At 47.7% G+C, this 14,922-nt stretch overlaps 8 protein-coding genes across 8 annotated transcripts; 4 read left to right on the top strand and 4 right to left on the bottom strand.

The window, feature by feature from the left end:
• Positions 1-262: 262 nt before the first annotated feature.
• On the bottom strand, positions 263-2,530 carry N7520_004888 (uncharacterized protein; the record flags this gene model as incomplete). The annotated part of the gene is made up of 5 exons (XM_057138822.1): positions 263-1,206; positions 1,252-2,080; positions 2,128-2,199; positions 2,244-2,369; positions 2,423-2,530. 5 exons carry the CDS (start codon positions 2,528-2,530, stop codon positions 263-265), a joined length of 2,079 nt encoding a protein of 692 aa, XP_056997029.1.
• A 254-nt stretch (positions 2,531-2,784) lies between these two features.
• N7520_004887 (CocE/NonD family hydrolase) lies at positions 2,785-4,600 on the top strand (the record flags this gene model as incomplete). Its single annotated transcript, XM_057138821.1, has 2 exons — positions 2,785-4,469; positions 4,519-4,600. The coding sequence occupies 2 exons, from the start codon at positions 2,785-2,787 to the stop codon at positions 4,598-4,600; spliced, it is 1,767 nt and encodes a 588-aa protein (XP_056997028.1).
• A 144-nt stretch (positions 4,601-4,744) lies between these two features.
• Positions 4,745-5,470, bottom strand: N7520_004886 (uncharacterized protein; the record flags this gene model as incomplete). The annotated part of the gene is made up of 1 exon (XM_057138820.1): positions 4,745-5,470. The coding sequence occupies one exon, from the start codon at positions 5,468-5,470 to the stop codon at positions 4,745-4,747; it is 726 nt and encodes a 241-aa protein (XP_056997027.1).
• A 939-nt stretch (positions 5,471-6,409) lies between these two features.
• N7520_004885 (uncharacterized protein) lies at positions 6,410-6,643 on the top strand (the record flags this gene model as incomplete). The annotated part of the gene is made up of 1 exon (XM_057138819.1): positions 6,410-6,643. The coding sequence occupies one exon, from the start codon at positions 6,410-6,412 to the stop codon at positions 6,641-6,643; it is 234 nt and encodes a 77-aa protein (XP_056997026.1).
• Positions 6,644-6,664: 21 nt separating this feature from the next.
• On the top strand, positions 6,665-7,970 carry N7520_004884 (carotenoid oxygenase family protein; the record flags this gene model as incomplete). The annotated part of the gene is made up of 3 exons (XM_057138818.1): positions 6,665-7,056; positions 7,147-7,587; positions 7,640-7,970. The coding sequence occupies 3 exons, from the start codon at positions 6,665-6,667 to the stop codon at positions 7,968-7,970; spliced, it is 1,164 nt and encodes a 387-aa protein (XP_056997025.1).
• Positions 7,971-8,432: 462 nt separating this feature from the next.
• N7520_004883 (putative MFS sugar transporter) lies at positions 8,433-9,954 on the top strand (the record flags this gene model as incomplete). The annotated part of the gene is made up of 3 exons (XM_057138817.1): positions 8,433-8,529; positions 8,579-9,312; positions 9,358-9,954. The coding sequence occupies 3 exons, from the start codon at positions 8,433-8,435 to the stop codon at positions 9,952-9,954; spliced, it is 1,428 nt and encodes a 475-aa protein (XP_056997024.1).
• A 298-nt stretch (positions 9,955-10,252) lies between these two features.
• N7520_004882 (MDR family MFS transporter) lies at positions 10,253-12,016 on the bottom strand (the record flags this gene model as incomplete). The annotated part of the gene is made up of 4 exons (XM_057138816.1): positions 10,253-10,891; positions 10,941-11,370; positions 11,422-11,801; positions 11,846-12,016. 4 exons carry the CDS (start codon positions 12,014-12,016, stop codon positions 10,253-10,255), a joined length of 1,620 nt encoding a protein of 539 aa, XP_056997023.1.
• An 826-nt stretch (positions 12,017-12,842) lies between these two features.
• Positions 12,843-13,652, bottom strand: N7520_004881 (2EXR domain-containing protein; the record flags this gene model as incomplete). Its single annotated transcript, XM_057138815.1, has 1 exon — positions 12,843-13,652. The coding sequence occupies one exon, from the start codon at positions 13,650-13,652 to the stop codon at positions 12,843-12,845; it is 810 nt and encodes a 269-aa protein (XP_056997022.1).
• Positions 13,653-14,922: the final 1,270 nt, after the last annotated feature.

Below are 14,922 nucleotides of genomic sequence, written 5' to 3'. Positions count from 1 at the left end.
GGATTTGACTTACTTTTTATGCTCTCGGAAATAAGGCCCGCATGGATCATCCCGTCTGCCTCTACAACTCCTCGTCCTACCATTTGCGGGAACTTTGACTTCGACCCTACATCCCACTAACGGCATAAGCTGACAGGCGTTACAGAGGCTCTCTGATCACCCATGATCCCGCTAAACTCCAGACTAACTCAAAGAAGAAATCAACTAAGCATGGATTGTCTGCACTCGTCCCAATGAAGGTCCCAAGTCGTACTATTTACATTTATTCAATCCGTTGAGCGCTCGAAACGTCAGGAACCCCTCTTCCCTCGGTAATCTTCGCATCAATCACCTCATCAATAGGAATCTCCGCTAGCCGCGACACCACATGATGCAGCGTGGGGAGTGCATCCCAGTCTAGTCCGTTAATCTCCACCTTGGCATTCTTGGTTCGTCGCAGACGCGTCACTTTCGACGGAACCACCTTGGATTCCTGCGCATGTGGCACAAAGACTGGGTACTCCGCCTCCGCCTCGCCTTTGGTGCTCTTACCCACCTTAGGCATGTATCGGTACACCAGGATTCCATCGTCGTCCTCTCCGCCAATAGTGCCCTTGTCAGCGGCAGGATCCTGGTCCTCCAGATCCTCAAACTCGAAATGGCCCCAGACAGCTCCTTGCCAGCTGGTTTGTAGTCGGTAGGAGCTGTTACGCTCGTGGATGTCAATCGCCGTGTACAGTTTCGGCATGCCGAGTTCTTCACGTCCCGAGACGATCGGGTCTGCTAGACTCTCGAAGAGAATGGGCATGTATGTACCCTTGAGGACCTCGCCGTTTTCCTTTGTGTATTGTACTCCGTGGATGTACAGTCCGATGTGTCGGTATCCGCCACCGCCTAGCCAGTCCATGCCGCCTAGGGTGGTTTGCGAGAAGGACGCCCGCGCGACGGTCGACGGAGAGATGAAACTGTACCGGTCGGAGGGGAAGAGGTTCTGGAGGAGTGTGCGGCTTGTCTTGAATTTGACCGAGGCTGTCACGAAGGTTGACTCGAGGGATTTGAGCGCGCGGTCTCGTCCCATGTGGTCCTGTCGGGGACCAGGCATGGGTCCGAACACGATGGGCTGACGCCAGTACATGTGTGGGTTTTGGGACCAGAGGTGTTTACGGAGGACCTGGGCGGAGTGGTCGAATTCGTCGTGGCCATAGATATAGCCGACCATTTGCATTGCTAGAGAGTCAGCATTGTTTGATCTAGGTGGGGTTTGTTACTTACTTCGTTCAGGGGAGATCAGCCTGACGGATTCGCGAGTCATTTGCTGGATGGTTGTCGCACGTTCATGGCGTGCCTTTTGGTAAATCTTCAGTCGCTCAGGAACGTCACTGGCGGTAATGTCACCAGACAGCATCACAGACAGAGAGACAGCATCTTCAATTGCCATTGCACCGCCAGATGCCCGGTATGGCAGGAAAGGATGAACAGCATCACCAAGAGCAGCCAAACGGCCTTCCACCCAGGACGGCAGGGTGTCCATGTCCAGAAGAGGCCACAACTTGAGAGTCTGTGGGTCCGCCTTCTCCAGCAGCTTCCGCACTTGCGGGTTAAAGTCCTTGAACACATCAAGCAAAGTGGCCGTACTAATCTGCTGATTGTAAGAGTCTCCCCCGGTTTCAATGGTCGTCAGCTCTTCCGGGTGAATGCAGACAAAGTTGAGCAAGTCATTGTTTGCACATGGGTAGATCACAACACGGCGATCAGACGAGTCCCACATATCGACCGCACCAAAGTCGCGAGCGATACTGTTCGTCTCGGGGTCATCCAGTGCCTGTTGGCGACTGATAAGGAAGCGGAAAGCATTCTTCCCCGAGCTGTATGGCTTCTTGTCAGACAACTTGGTCCGAGTCAGCGAGTGGACTCCATCTGCTCCGATCAAAACATCTCCCTGAACGATCTCGCCATTCTCAAGCGTCAACGTCGCGTTGTGTGGGTCCAGGTCAACGATCTTGCTCGCGGTGTGAAGTATGGCGGGCTTGCCTTTGCCTGCACCGATAGCTGCGGCCTTGAGCCCTTCGTGGAAATGGGCACGATGCACAAGTAGCCAGCGCTGATATGAATTAGTTGAGAACCGAACTGCATGTCAGGATACCTTACGTGTCTCCAAATGTCAGTCTCCTTCACATTGGTGATGTGGACCGGCTCTCCAGATGGTTTATATTCGCGCAACTAACCCGTTAGCTAGATCAATCAGAGTACGGATAAAGTCTTACTAGCTCAGTGTGCACGGCCCCGAATTTGGTCGCATCAATTCCAAGACGGAGTAAGACGCCATTTGCATTAGGGGACAGGTGGATGGCAGCACCGATTTCGTTGGCGAAGCGTGAGCGTTCAAAGATCTATCAAGTCAGTTTTATACTTTCTAGCCATGCACATTAAGCCTTATACATACCTCTACATGATGACCTTGCTGTCTCAAGGCGATCGCCGCTGTAAGACCACCGATTCCGGCGCCAACGATCAAGATGCGCAAACCAGGGTTAAATTCTTTCAACGTCATTCTGTGTATAATTTAATCTTCAACTTAATATCATAACTCCATGGGACTTGAATTGTATTTATTTTAATTCCCTCGGCATCAACCCCTCCCCCGCATAAACTGATGTCCTCATAGATGGTCGGAACTCCGCGTTTCGGGACGTCTTCGGCTCCACATCCACCACCGCGGAACATATTCAACTTCCGAGTGGGGGAGAATGTTTACTAAGTATATGAATACATTTCCTCTCATTTCTTTCCTCCAACAATTTCAAAATGCCTAACGAAGTCAAGGATATCACTACTCGCGACGAGGATTCATTCCCATATGTCTTTGAGCAGAATGTCTCCATCAATCTCAAGGACGAATCAGGCATTGTCCGCGCAAATGTCTACCGTCCCAAAACATCAACTCCAGTGCCTGTGATTGTCACCTACGGTCCATACGGCAAGGATATCCCCTACAAGGATTTCCACCCTGACAGTTTCAGCGAGGTAAACCCCAAACAAAAATCAGAACACTCGTCTTGGGAAACTCCAGACCCGAAGTACTGGACAAGCCAAGGCTATGCTGTTGTGCGTGCCGACGAGCGCGGAACAGGCCAATCGATCGGAAAGCTCGATACCATGTCTCGGGGTACAAGCGAGGCTTTCTTCGATGTTGTGGAGTGGGCCGCTGAGCAGACCTGGTCCAATGGCAAGGTAGGCCTGCTGGGCATTTCCTACTACGCTGGAAGTCAATGGCGAGTTGCAGCGCGTCAGCCAAAGGGTCTCGCTTGTATTATTCCTTGGGAGGGAATGTCGGACTATTACCGGGATCGGTGTCGCCATGGCGGAATCCTGTCAAGCAAGTTTATCAAGTTCTGGTGGGATCGTCAGGTTGTCAGCAACCAGTACGGACTTGGTGGTCGTGCGGCTAGGAACTGGGGTCCTGACACCATTGAAGGTGACTTGAGTGAGGAGGAACTGGTGCAGAATCGACAGGATCAGAATATCGATAATGTCGAGAACCAGTACCGAGATGATCTGTACTATGCTTCGAAGGAGTATAGCATGTCTGATATCAAGGTTCCATTGCTGTCTGTTGCAAACTGGGGTGGTATCTTGCTTCATCTTCGTGGAAATGTGGAGGGTTATACTCAAGCCGGCTCGGAGTTGAAGTACCTCCGTTTCGTCACCGGTCGTCACGATCTTCCCTTCTACTACAGCGAGGAAGTCGAGCTACAGCGCAGTTTCCTCGATGCCTTCCTTAAGGGTGAGGACCGTGTTGGCTGGTCGACCGGCAAGGCACCGAAGGTTGATATCGTCCTCCGAAAGGGTGATGTCGGCTTCAACAATGCCGAAGCCGAGAAGCAGTACACTCGTCGCACGGAGCACGAGTGGCCGATCGCCCGTACCCAGTACACAAGGTACTACCTCACCTCCCAGCGGGAGCTCCTCACCCACGCCCCCGTCGAACGGCCCGTCAAGATCTCATACGAAGCCCTTGGCACGTTGGACTCGCCTCAACTGATCCAATTCACCACACCCGCATTCGAGAAAGAGACCGAGATTACAGGCCACATCGTGGCACACCTCAACGTCTCCATGAGCGCGAATCCCGGCGCACCTACCCCACAAGATATTGACCTCTTCATCACAATGCGTCATATCTCAGCAGCTGGAAAGGAGGTATTCTATACCGGTACCGCAGGTGATCCGGTTCCCCTGTGCAAGGGCTGGTTGCGTGTTAGTATGCGCAAGGTGAACAAGAAACATGTGCGGAATCGGCCTTACCTTCCTCACCGCGATTACTACTCCACTGATGTCCGGCCTGTTATTCCTGGTGAGGTTTACCCCGTTGATGTGGAGATCTGGCCTACCAATGTTGTTGTGGAAAAGGGTGCCAAGATCGTCTTGGAGATTGCTAGTGGGGATACTCAGGGTAGTGGCATGTTCCAGCATAACTCACCTATTGATCGGTAAGTTCCTCCACAATTATTGAATATGATCTGTGCTAATTGTCTTTAGGTCTGTGGAAAAGTTCCAGGGTCAAAATCATATCCACTTCGGATTGGGCGACAACTACGTTACTTTGCCTATTATTCCTTGATTCATTAAGGCAGCATTTTTCAATGTTAAATATGATAGAGTAAATTTGAAAGAAATATCTACGAGCTCATTATCAGTACGATTACAAGAAATTAGCATTTGGTAGTGAATAATCTCAGAAATAGAATCGGCGACAGATTAGAATCTAAATAGCCTCAATATCAAAGCGCATATGAACACCACCTGTTGGGCATGGGTAAGTAACAATACTAGAAATGCGATGCGTACCTCGATCATAAGCCCCTAGAACAAAGTAAGCAATAACTCTACCTATACGAGTCCCAATCAACCCGTCATACTCCGGCGTACCATACTCCCAAGTCCTTGGAACATCATCAGCCCAAGTAGCATTCTCATAAAGCTGTTCAGTGATAAACTCAATAGTACTCTTGTTAATAACAAAACTCACAAAAATGCACCGCAAACTTTCAATGTCGAAGTCTCGTGTGTAAAAGGCCTGCGTCACAGCAGAGGCTGTGATCCTAGGCAAATCCATATCCCTGACCTGGGTACCTGGCTCCTTCTTCACGCGGAAGATAGAAGAGAGAACAATGATACCCGGTCCGATGATACCTGACCAGCTAAAATCATGGCCGTTGAGATCGAAAGTTGCATATTTCGAGCGGTCAGAACTGACCTTTCGGCTTTTTTCAAGTTCTTTAATTTTCTCCAATACGTGGTCATCGATTTCCTGGGAGAAAACCACTCTATCGGTGGTAATTAGTCCTGAATTGTATCTGTTTACTAGATCGTGAAATGTCAATGTGGATTTTTCAATGTAGCAACCGGGCTCGCTTGGGTTGGCGATCCATCGTCGGCGCTGAGCTCCTTCATTTTGGATGTCACCGAATTTAGCTGTAGAGTCGGACATTGTTAATGAACTGTTCAATGTTCGGGGTTGATTTCTGGGATAATTGAACGATCCCAAATGGTGCTTTTATACTTTTAAACTTGAAATGAACGAATATGATACATGACAAAGAAAAACTTTGTGTAAATACATAGAGGCTTTGTTACTGATAATATGGATGTTCAATGCTCACTCCGCCCTCCAAACAAAGCACTTGTTAACAGCACTGGGTGTCCTGGACAATGGGAGCCAGATCTATACTACGAGATTTCTTTCATCTCTATTCCTTTCAATCAATGACATGTTTCAGCCTCAAAATTATATTTTTGTCGTTCACTTCAATGTTACTTCTATTGTTGCATAAAATAATAACACATAGAATGATATTCCGATATATTTTTAATCAGGCCTAGTAGAGCGCAGCACTCTTAATGAAATATTCAGTCACTCTGGATGTGATCACTTCGTTCCTTTCTTTTGCTAGGATGATCAGTCACCTGGGCAAGCAATAATTCGCCTTCGTGGCTGTTACGTCTGGGATACTAGTGGAACAAGAGGCTCTGTCTTTAGATACAAGTATCACCTGGTGGTGCCTTCCACCTTTCTATAAACATGCCCTGATTCCTTGGAAGAAGAACAAATAGCCAGGTATATGTCAAAGTTCGTAAACTAACAATTTTTCTTCCTTTTCTCTCACAGGAGAAAAGCTCCTCATATCTGCCGACTTAACCTGTCTGTCGTGCGGGGTCAGTGGATCCAAAGTAATGTACACTGTACAGAAAGGCGAATGAATCCAATTGTCTCTGATTACTGTGACTCCCAGCTCGGCCCCACCATGGAATTTCCATTCCAAGGCTCTTTCCAGCTATATGGCCTTCATACATCTCAACGTCTTCTTTGAATCTTGCTCCACCTTCACCAAGAGCTTGTTACAGTCGACTACGATATATGCACAGAATCATGGAATCTGTGTCTGATAGCCCAGGTCTTTCCTCGAAATGGCCCGCCGCTTTTGATCTCGCAGGCTCCGCTGCGCCCTGCCGAGTGGAAGGGGAAGTCGGCGATCTAGTCATTCTAGGTGAAATCCCAGTCGGCATCAACGGAACTTTTTATCGTGTCATGTGTGATCCATACATGCCTCCACATCCCAAGAACGTCCCCATCGATGGAGATGGCAACATATCAGCATTTTGAATTCACAATGGCCACGTCGACATGAAAATCAAGTACATTGAGACAGAACGCTACAAACTAGAGAGACATGCTAATAAAGCGCTGTTCGGCCTCTATCGGAATCCCTTTACTCACCCTCCTTGCGTTAGATCTGCGGTTGAATCGACGACAAATACGAATAAGATCTATTGGGCTGATTGTATGATTGCTCTGAAAGAGGTTGCTCTTCCTTACGAGATCGATCCGCATACGCTTGAGACTTTGTGTTATGATCCGTTTGGTGATCAGATCCAGTCGAAGACTTTCACGGCCCATCCGAAGGTTGATCCATACACCGATGAACTTGTCGTCTCTGGTTACGAGGCGAAGGGTCTCGCGACCAAAGACATCGTGATCTACGCCCTTGATAAAGATGGAATGCAGCACGACGAGCGGTGGATCGAAGCTCCTTGGCGCGCTTTTATCCACGACTGCGCTATCACGCCCAACTAGCTTATTCTCGTCTTATGGCCATTCGAAGCTAGTCTTGAGCGTTTGAAGGCTGGAAAGCACCACTGGACATGGAATTATGACTTGCCAGCGACGTTCGTCATTGTGCCAAGAAGGAATACGTCGCAGCCGTCGGGCTGGAAAGAAGGGGAGTATAGGACGTATTCCTGGAAGAATTGCATGACCATCCACACTGGGGGAGCATGGGAGGGCCAGAATGGAAAATTGTATCTCGAATCTTCACGTGTCCACGATTACGCATTCCCTTTCTTTCCCACGGATGGTGGGAAAAAGCCATCGCCAGACGCCAAGGCAGACTTCGTGCGCTGGGAATTCGATTTGAATCTTCCCGATGGAAGTAAAATTCCAGATCCCCTGGTTATTCTCGATACACCCTCGGAGTTCCCTCGAATGGACGAGCGGTTCATGACAAAGGAATACGACTTCATTTTCTTGAATGGTTTCATCCCTGACCGGTCGGATGGACAGAAGAATATCTTCCACGGAACGAATGGGCTAGCGATGCAGTCACCGCACTAAAGAAACGCACTGGTATCATGCCGGAGATGATTCCTTGGTGCAAGAACCGGTATTCATTCCTCGTTCCGCCGATGCTCCTGAAGGTGATGGTTGGGTTCTTGCGATGGTCGAACAGCGTGCTGCCAATAGCTGTCGTCTTGTTGTTCTCGACACGAAGGAATTTGAGAAACCGATCGCATTTGTTCAGCTTCCTTTGCATGTAAAGGCGCAAGTGCATGGCAACTGGGTTAGTGGGTCTCTTCTTTCTACGGAGAAAAGTCTGGTGCGGACTTTCCATTCACCTACAATCAGCAACCGCGGATCTTTGGTCTCGGCTTAGAACACACTAGGGGTTTCACTTGTATTCTGTCTTGAATTGAAATTTAAAAAATCTTGGAGATTTCAATGTGGGGCGCAGATCTACATATACATTTCCCGCGATTACTGGATAAGCGTTCTACCGTTCAACCATGGAAATGCCTGATAAGGCTGAAAAATCAATGTCTATCGAAATTTTTCCAGAGGGAAATGATCCGACATATCAGCCAGGTGCTGTCTATGCTGTCTTTGATTGAACGATAAGAGCTGCATGTATATGCAGCGCACATGCTTGAATTGGGCACTATCAGCGGGTAATACTACTCTTTTGGTTCTGATCCACTCTGTGCGGAGTGATCAGACGTGGAGATTTGATTTTACCGAATATACCCTAGAGGTCCACAGTCCCTCATCTGCAGAGACTTGATTCTTCAATAATCTCCTGCGCACTTCTACGGAGTGAGCTAGGAAAAGTCATTCTAAGATGGCGAGCTATCTGCAAAAACCTCCAAATTATGTCTTAGCATGCATATTATGCTCTGCAAATGGCCTTCTATTCGGCATGGACACGGGTGTTATAGGTAAAATTATCGGAAATGCCAATGCATGTGCGCGTATTAATGATTCCAGGCCCTGTGACCGATATGAAAGACTTCAAAGCTGTTTTCGGTGGAAGTCAGAACTCGACTATCCATGGATTGATCGTCTCTAGTATATTAATCCCCGCTGCTCTATCTTCGCTTTTTGCGGGACATCTAGCCGATCGTCTCGGCCGTGCCATGGGGATTAGTATCGGGTGTTTCATCTTTGCCGTTGGGGCAGCTATAGAAGCGGCCGCAATCTCGCTCGGAATGTTTATCGCGGGTCGTGTCATCGAGGGACTAGGAGAGGGTCTGTTTCTGGGGAATTTGGTTGTTTACATTTGCGAGATCTCGCCTACTAAACACCGCGGTCCTTTGACGACTGGTCCGCAGCTGGTTATCACGGCCGGCCTTTTTTTGGGATACTTTACTTGTTATGGATCCTCGAAGCATATCCACTCGTCCCTTTCTTGGCGTACACCTTTTATTCTCCTCTCGTCTCTTGCGATGATCCTGTCTGCTGCGTCTCTGCTTCTTCTCCCCCCGTCGCCTCGATGGTTGGCGATGAAGGGTCGGTATGCAGAAGCGAATGCCACGTGGAATAAGCTGGGGGTGGATTATACCGAGCACGAAAAGGTCGATGTGCAACAAGATGCACTCTCGAAACAGAGCAGTATGGAGAAGATGCTCGATATTTTCTCTAAGGATGTTCGATCCCGCACAATCCTGGCGGTTTTCATGATGGCCGCGCAGCAACTGGGCGGGATCGATGGTGTGCTTTACGTATGTATATGTCCTTAATATTTGCGGTCTTTGCTAACTTAATAGTACGCGCCACTATTATTCCAGCAGGCTGGTCTCACATCTTCCGATGCAAGCTTCTTCGCCTCGGGTATATCCGCTCTAGTGATTTTCGTTGCAACAATTCCTGGATTACTGTACGCCGATAAATGGGGCCGAAAAACAAGTATCGTCTACGGTGGAATCGGACTTGCAGTCACAATGTTCGTCATTGGATCTCTCTATGCGGGAGGCGCGGTCCACACCACTACTGGCGCTGGTCGCTGGGTCGTTATTGTCTTCATATATTTGTTTGCAGTGATATTCTCCATGACCTGGGCAGTCAGCGTGAAGGTCTTCGCGGCGGAGGTGAATCCGCAGCGATGCCGTGCGGCAACGGCTACTCTGGCTCATAGCTCTAACTGGTTGGCTAACTTTGTTGTTGCCCTGGTCACGCCGATTTTGCTCTCAAAAAGTAGTTATGGTGCCTACTTCTTGTTTGGGGGTTGTTCGCTTGTCACGGCGGGGGTTGCGTCTGTGTTCATGCATGAGACGAAGGGCCGTTCTTTGGAGGAGATTGAGGAGACCTTTGGCAAAATTTCGGCGATAACTACCGTTTTTCATAAACCAAAGTCATCGGTTTGAGCGTGGTTCACTAGAATAAACCATCAAGTTGATATAGACTAGACTAGTTTAACTAAATACAGACTACACAGGTTACTAATGGCGACCAGGGTAATTAGCTTTGAACACATTCGCATCTATCAATAAATTCATATTCGTTGTATGTACATGTCACCAATATTCTGTGTCATCATATTTTAAGCGTAACGGATATATGCACATGGTCTACTCCCTAAAATTCGTGAACAGTATATTTCCATTTCGTAAAGGCAGAATATGTGCGATATTCCCAGTAATTTGAGCGCTAGAATATTTGATATCATGCATACTTCTGAGTTCTTTTCATGGACTTCCATTGAACAAGCCCAGCTCCAACAAATGAAAAGGTCCCAGCAACGAGAGAAACATAAAATGTCCGTGTCACTGCAAGGTTGTAAGCATACAACACAGACGGGAGAGTCTGGTTAGAAATTTTGTGTGACAGATGAGCCGCCCCAGCTTCGATAACAGCCCTGGGGCTCACTGTTGGCGCATATTCGGTGATACTGGCGACCAGTTGATTCTGAAAAACAGTTTGTGCGATGGAGATAAATAATGCTGCGCTCAAGCTTTGAGCGAATGTGATTATCGCACTTCCAATCGGGATATCCTCCAATGGTAACACAGTTTGTAGACAGTTCATGCACTGTTGAAACCCGACTCCTGCGCCAATACCTATTATAACCTGGTAGCCGATCCATGTCCCGCTTCCGCTGTGAACATGCAATGTAGTACAAAGACCAGCGCCGATTGTAAGAAGGGCACTGCCGACGTACATCAGGGGGGTGTAGTAGCCAATCAAATTCACGAGTAATCCCCCAAGTGCTGAGCAGACGATCATCGATACGACCATTGGGAGATTGTTGATTCCAGACTCGGATGCCGAGACCTGCTCAATTGCCTGGAACCAGATAGGAAGCTATATCGTGTAAGCCATTGTCTCCAACTAACGAAGAAACTCAACTTACATAGTATCCGAACACAAAGAACGATCCTCCCAAAAAAGTTGCATGGATGACAGCACCAAGGACGTTGCGGTTCGTAAGGAGTCGGGGAGGGACAGTGGCTTCTTCTTGTCTCCAGTGCTGAACATAACACCAGCCAATAGCAAGCACGAAAAACAGTACAAATAGCACAATTATTCTTAAATTCCCCCATTCATACGTTGTGCCACCCCACTGCAGGGCTAGCAGGATCGAGATAATAGCAGGGATAAACAGCAAGATCCCAACTGGATCCATCCGTTTCACCTTGTCCATCCATCCAGACTCAATTGTTTTCCTAGGCTTCACATCTTTGAAAAATATAGCGATAAAAATCCATGTTATCGCACCAAGAGGAAGGTTGATATAGAAGCACCATCGCCAACTAAGATGATCTGTTAAAAGTCCACCCAATCTGTGATAATTAGCGCAAATATACAACTTCGGAACTGGAATGTGTCCCTACAATGGTCCAGTAACGGTTGCAATCCCACTTATACTGCCAATTATTCCAAAGTAAAGCGCGCGACGGTGGAGGGGTACACTGTTAACAAGCACCAACAGTGCACCGGGCGATAAGCCTCCCGATCCAATCCCTGCGATCGCCCTTCCAAATATCAATCCCTTGGACGTTGGTGTGGCAGCACATGCTAATGACCCAATTTCAAACAGTGCGAGAGCGATCATGTATGTCCGTTTCGTGGAATAATAGGTGTATATCTTGCCGAAGGGAAGGGTAACCGCGCACGATGTGAGAAGGTACGCACTTGCATACCAGGAAATATCTTCCAACGAGTTGAATTGCTCGGTAATCTTCGGTACGGCTGTCGCGAGAATTGTGTTGTCCTAAATCTGTTAGTTAAGAACTTCCAGACTGACAAGGAACTCACCAGAGCGATGCAGAATGACTGAAAACAGAGTCCTATAAGGATAGGCATAAACTTGATTGTGGACGGATACTCAATCTCCTCGTCACTTATATCGCCTCTCGAATCTGACTCTTTCAAAGGGATATCATCTCGACATTCATTTTGAAAATCCCTCGCTGAGCTGTCCGCCATTAAACAGGATAATTCACAGCTACCAAAGACCGTGGGTGTTTCGTCAAATCTGGGACATGGATAGTTAAGTAGGGAAAGCAATTAAACATGACCCAAGGATCTGAATTAAGTCCATAGAACTGCTACCTTAAGCTTGATTGTAACCCATATTAAGCAAGGGGTTATGGGAGCTCCCAATCGCGGAAGCACAGCTTAAGCATTCCATTGGCGTCAGGTATGTGCTAGCTTTGCCAGGACGCGAACTATAACCAAGCACTCCTCGCGCTCTTCTCCCGTGGCAAGATGGAATCTTCAAATTTGAACAAAAGTCCCGATTCTAGAACCGATTCGTGGATTGGATGTACTTTGAGCCATCTCGCGGGTTGAGTTCCGGTATGTTTCGATTTTGAGTCGCGTACCTGCATTCCTCTGACTTCCCGAGGGCTTGTGCACTTCTTAACTCTAAATTGTCCGAGATTAGCGCGTTCCAGTCGTCATGTGGGTTTATTGCATCATTCATGGATTCGTATATTCTGTTCAAACGTCATTTTATCACAGGCTGTGCAATCTGTGCCTCCTTGAACCTAAAAAATCGTTTGTATGACCCAGTTGAATCGGCATCAAAGATTGATAAAGTATCCAACAATGGTATCACGCTCTTTTCAAATATCAGCTTGCAATCCAGATCGATTCTCGATTCCCACTGAAGCATATCCTCTTTACTATGCTTGTGCGCCTCCCATCCCTCAACCTGTTCGAATGGACACTCCTCCCTATTTCCCAATACATAGTCCAGAAATTCACCCCGCGCGTTATCTGCGAGATGGTTGTAGGGCACGCGGTCATGCTACTCATGCCATAACAAGGCTTTCAATACTTTCCAATATCTGTGTAACGGCCGAATGTTGGGACCGAGCTGCGAAACGGGATTCCGGAGTAAATGTTCACCGAAGAAGGGGTGATGCAGCAGGCTCAACTCTGGTAAATTTCGCAACTCACAGTCAACCTGTTGAATGAATATGATCGGCATCTCGAGCCATCGATGGCCAGCCGCCCAATCTGGCCCAGCAACCAACAGAGACAGCGCACGCAACTGCGGAAATAGTGGCATTTCCAGTGCCGTCACAGCGGGAGAAAAGCGTTCGAAGATCTCGCCCAACCCGACGTGTTGACTTTTTGCGCGGTCTAATCCCAAGAATAAATCGAGGCTAAGTAAGGGATTGTCCACTAAACGGTCGGCAATGTCTTCGCCAGTCCAGGCTCTCCAGGAGGTGATGATATCCTTTTCGTAGCTGATGAAGGGAACATCGAATCGCAGAGCATACCCTTCTCCTCCGATGAGGGTTGGATACCGAGGTGGACGGAAGTATCGAGATAGCCAGATAGCACGCGATTCGCGACATGTATGTAATGGTGGGAAAATGGCTTGCTCGCGTGGCTGGACCACGTATCGCAGCTTCCATTCTGGGTGCCGATCCAGGGCGCAGTGGCGCCGGGTTTCGTGTCTTAGGGACTCCTGTAGCTTATAGCTATTCCAGCATTCGGCGCATGGCAGGTAGCCGACAACACGAACTGGCTGCGGGATATGCTCCCAGATCATCAAGCGTATCTCAGTCGGGAGGTTTGAAAATTTGGTAAATTCATGTAAGCTGTTCATGCTTGTGATTTTTCATTATTGATTAAACGGAGGGTCATTGAGATGTATGATGTGAAGGAATATGCTGCCAGTGCATGGGCCGTAGAGAAAGAAGCAAGCACTTGAAGCTGGACGTGAGGAGGAGAACAGATAGATTGCATAAATTGATTCAACAACATAATGAGGGGAATTCTGACACTAGACAAAATAAGAATCCTTACAAGTCATATAGTGACCAAAGCACTAATCAAGATCCTGTAGCTTATCTTTTAGTCTGCGAGTACCCATTTGATGTACATAATGTAGAGTATCTTGCCTATACATGATGATCTTGTCAAAAGATTTCAGGTTTTAAACCTTGGAATCTATAGCAATATTGATGTACAAGTATTCCATCTCTGTATCCTAACATATTAGGCAAAGGGGCACATCATCATGATATAAATCTACCTAGTACACATGCACCAGGCTAGGTGATTGAATTTGTATCCACCAAAAAAAGGTGGCTGACAAAAAACGAAACCAAAAATATCAAAAAATTGACCGACGCAGGGGTCGAACCTGCAATCTCTTGATTCGTAGTCAAGCGCCTTGCCATTGGGCCAGCCGGCCTTGTATGTGGACCAGCTACCAATTGTGGCTTCATGACCCACAACTTTCAACCTATGGAGACGCACATTAAAGTACAACCTCCCCCTAAACAAGTCAATCACCTTATCTGAAAAAAAAATCACATACTGAGGTGGAAACCGTACTTTGAATGACCAGGATGAAAGATAAAAAACGATCGGTTATGAAAACTTTGAAATTTGCCTAGAATATCAATGATTGATTCTAAGGAGAGTACTCGAGAGTCCAAAAGACGGAGAAATATATAATCACCGGGAGTTTTTTGCGCACTCCAACTTTGGAACAAAAATTCAAATATCAAATGTTGGTTGTCAACCAGGCCAGGCCTGATTTTGGAGCAGCAGGAATGCCCGGGTATATTGAAGTCCATAGCGTATGTCTTCTCTGCCATGTACTCCAATCGGATACGGTCCTGTGGGAAGGATGGAGTCCAGGACTTTGCTAACAACACGCCAGGGCATCAACGTTGACGCATCAGTTGCGCCCGATGCTGATCTTTGACCCCCACAGGCATTTGTTCTGCGAAACTCTCCAATAAAGAATCTAGTTGGTTTGTCGATCATGCAACGTCTATTGGATCAACATGCATATACTAGCAATGCGGACTTGAGAACAGAGTTCGATGTCGCTGCAAAAGAAGCCTAGCTGAAGCTTCCAAGCA

The sequence above is a fragment of the Penicillium odoratum genome (assembly GCF_028828045.1).
Source record: "Penicillium odoratum strain IBT 22623 chromosome Unknown utg000004l_segment0_segment0, whole genome shotgun sequence".
NCBI classification, from domain to species: domain Eukaryota; kingdom Fungi; phylum Ascomycota; class Eurotiomycetes; order Eurotiales; family Aspergillaceae; genus Penicillium; species Penicillium odoratum.
Note: the sequence above shows the minus strand (reverse complement) of the source record. Positions and strands in the feature narration are given on the sequence as shown.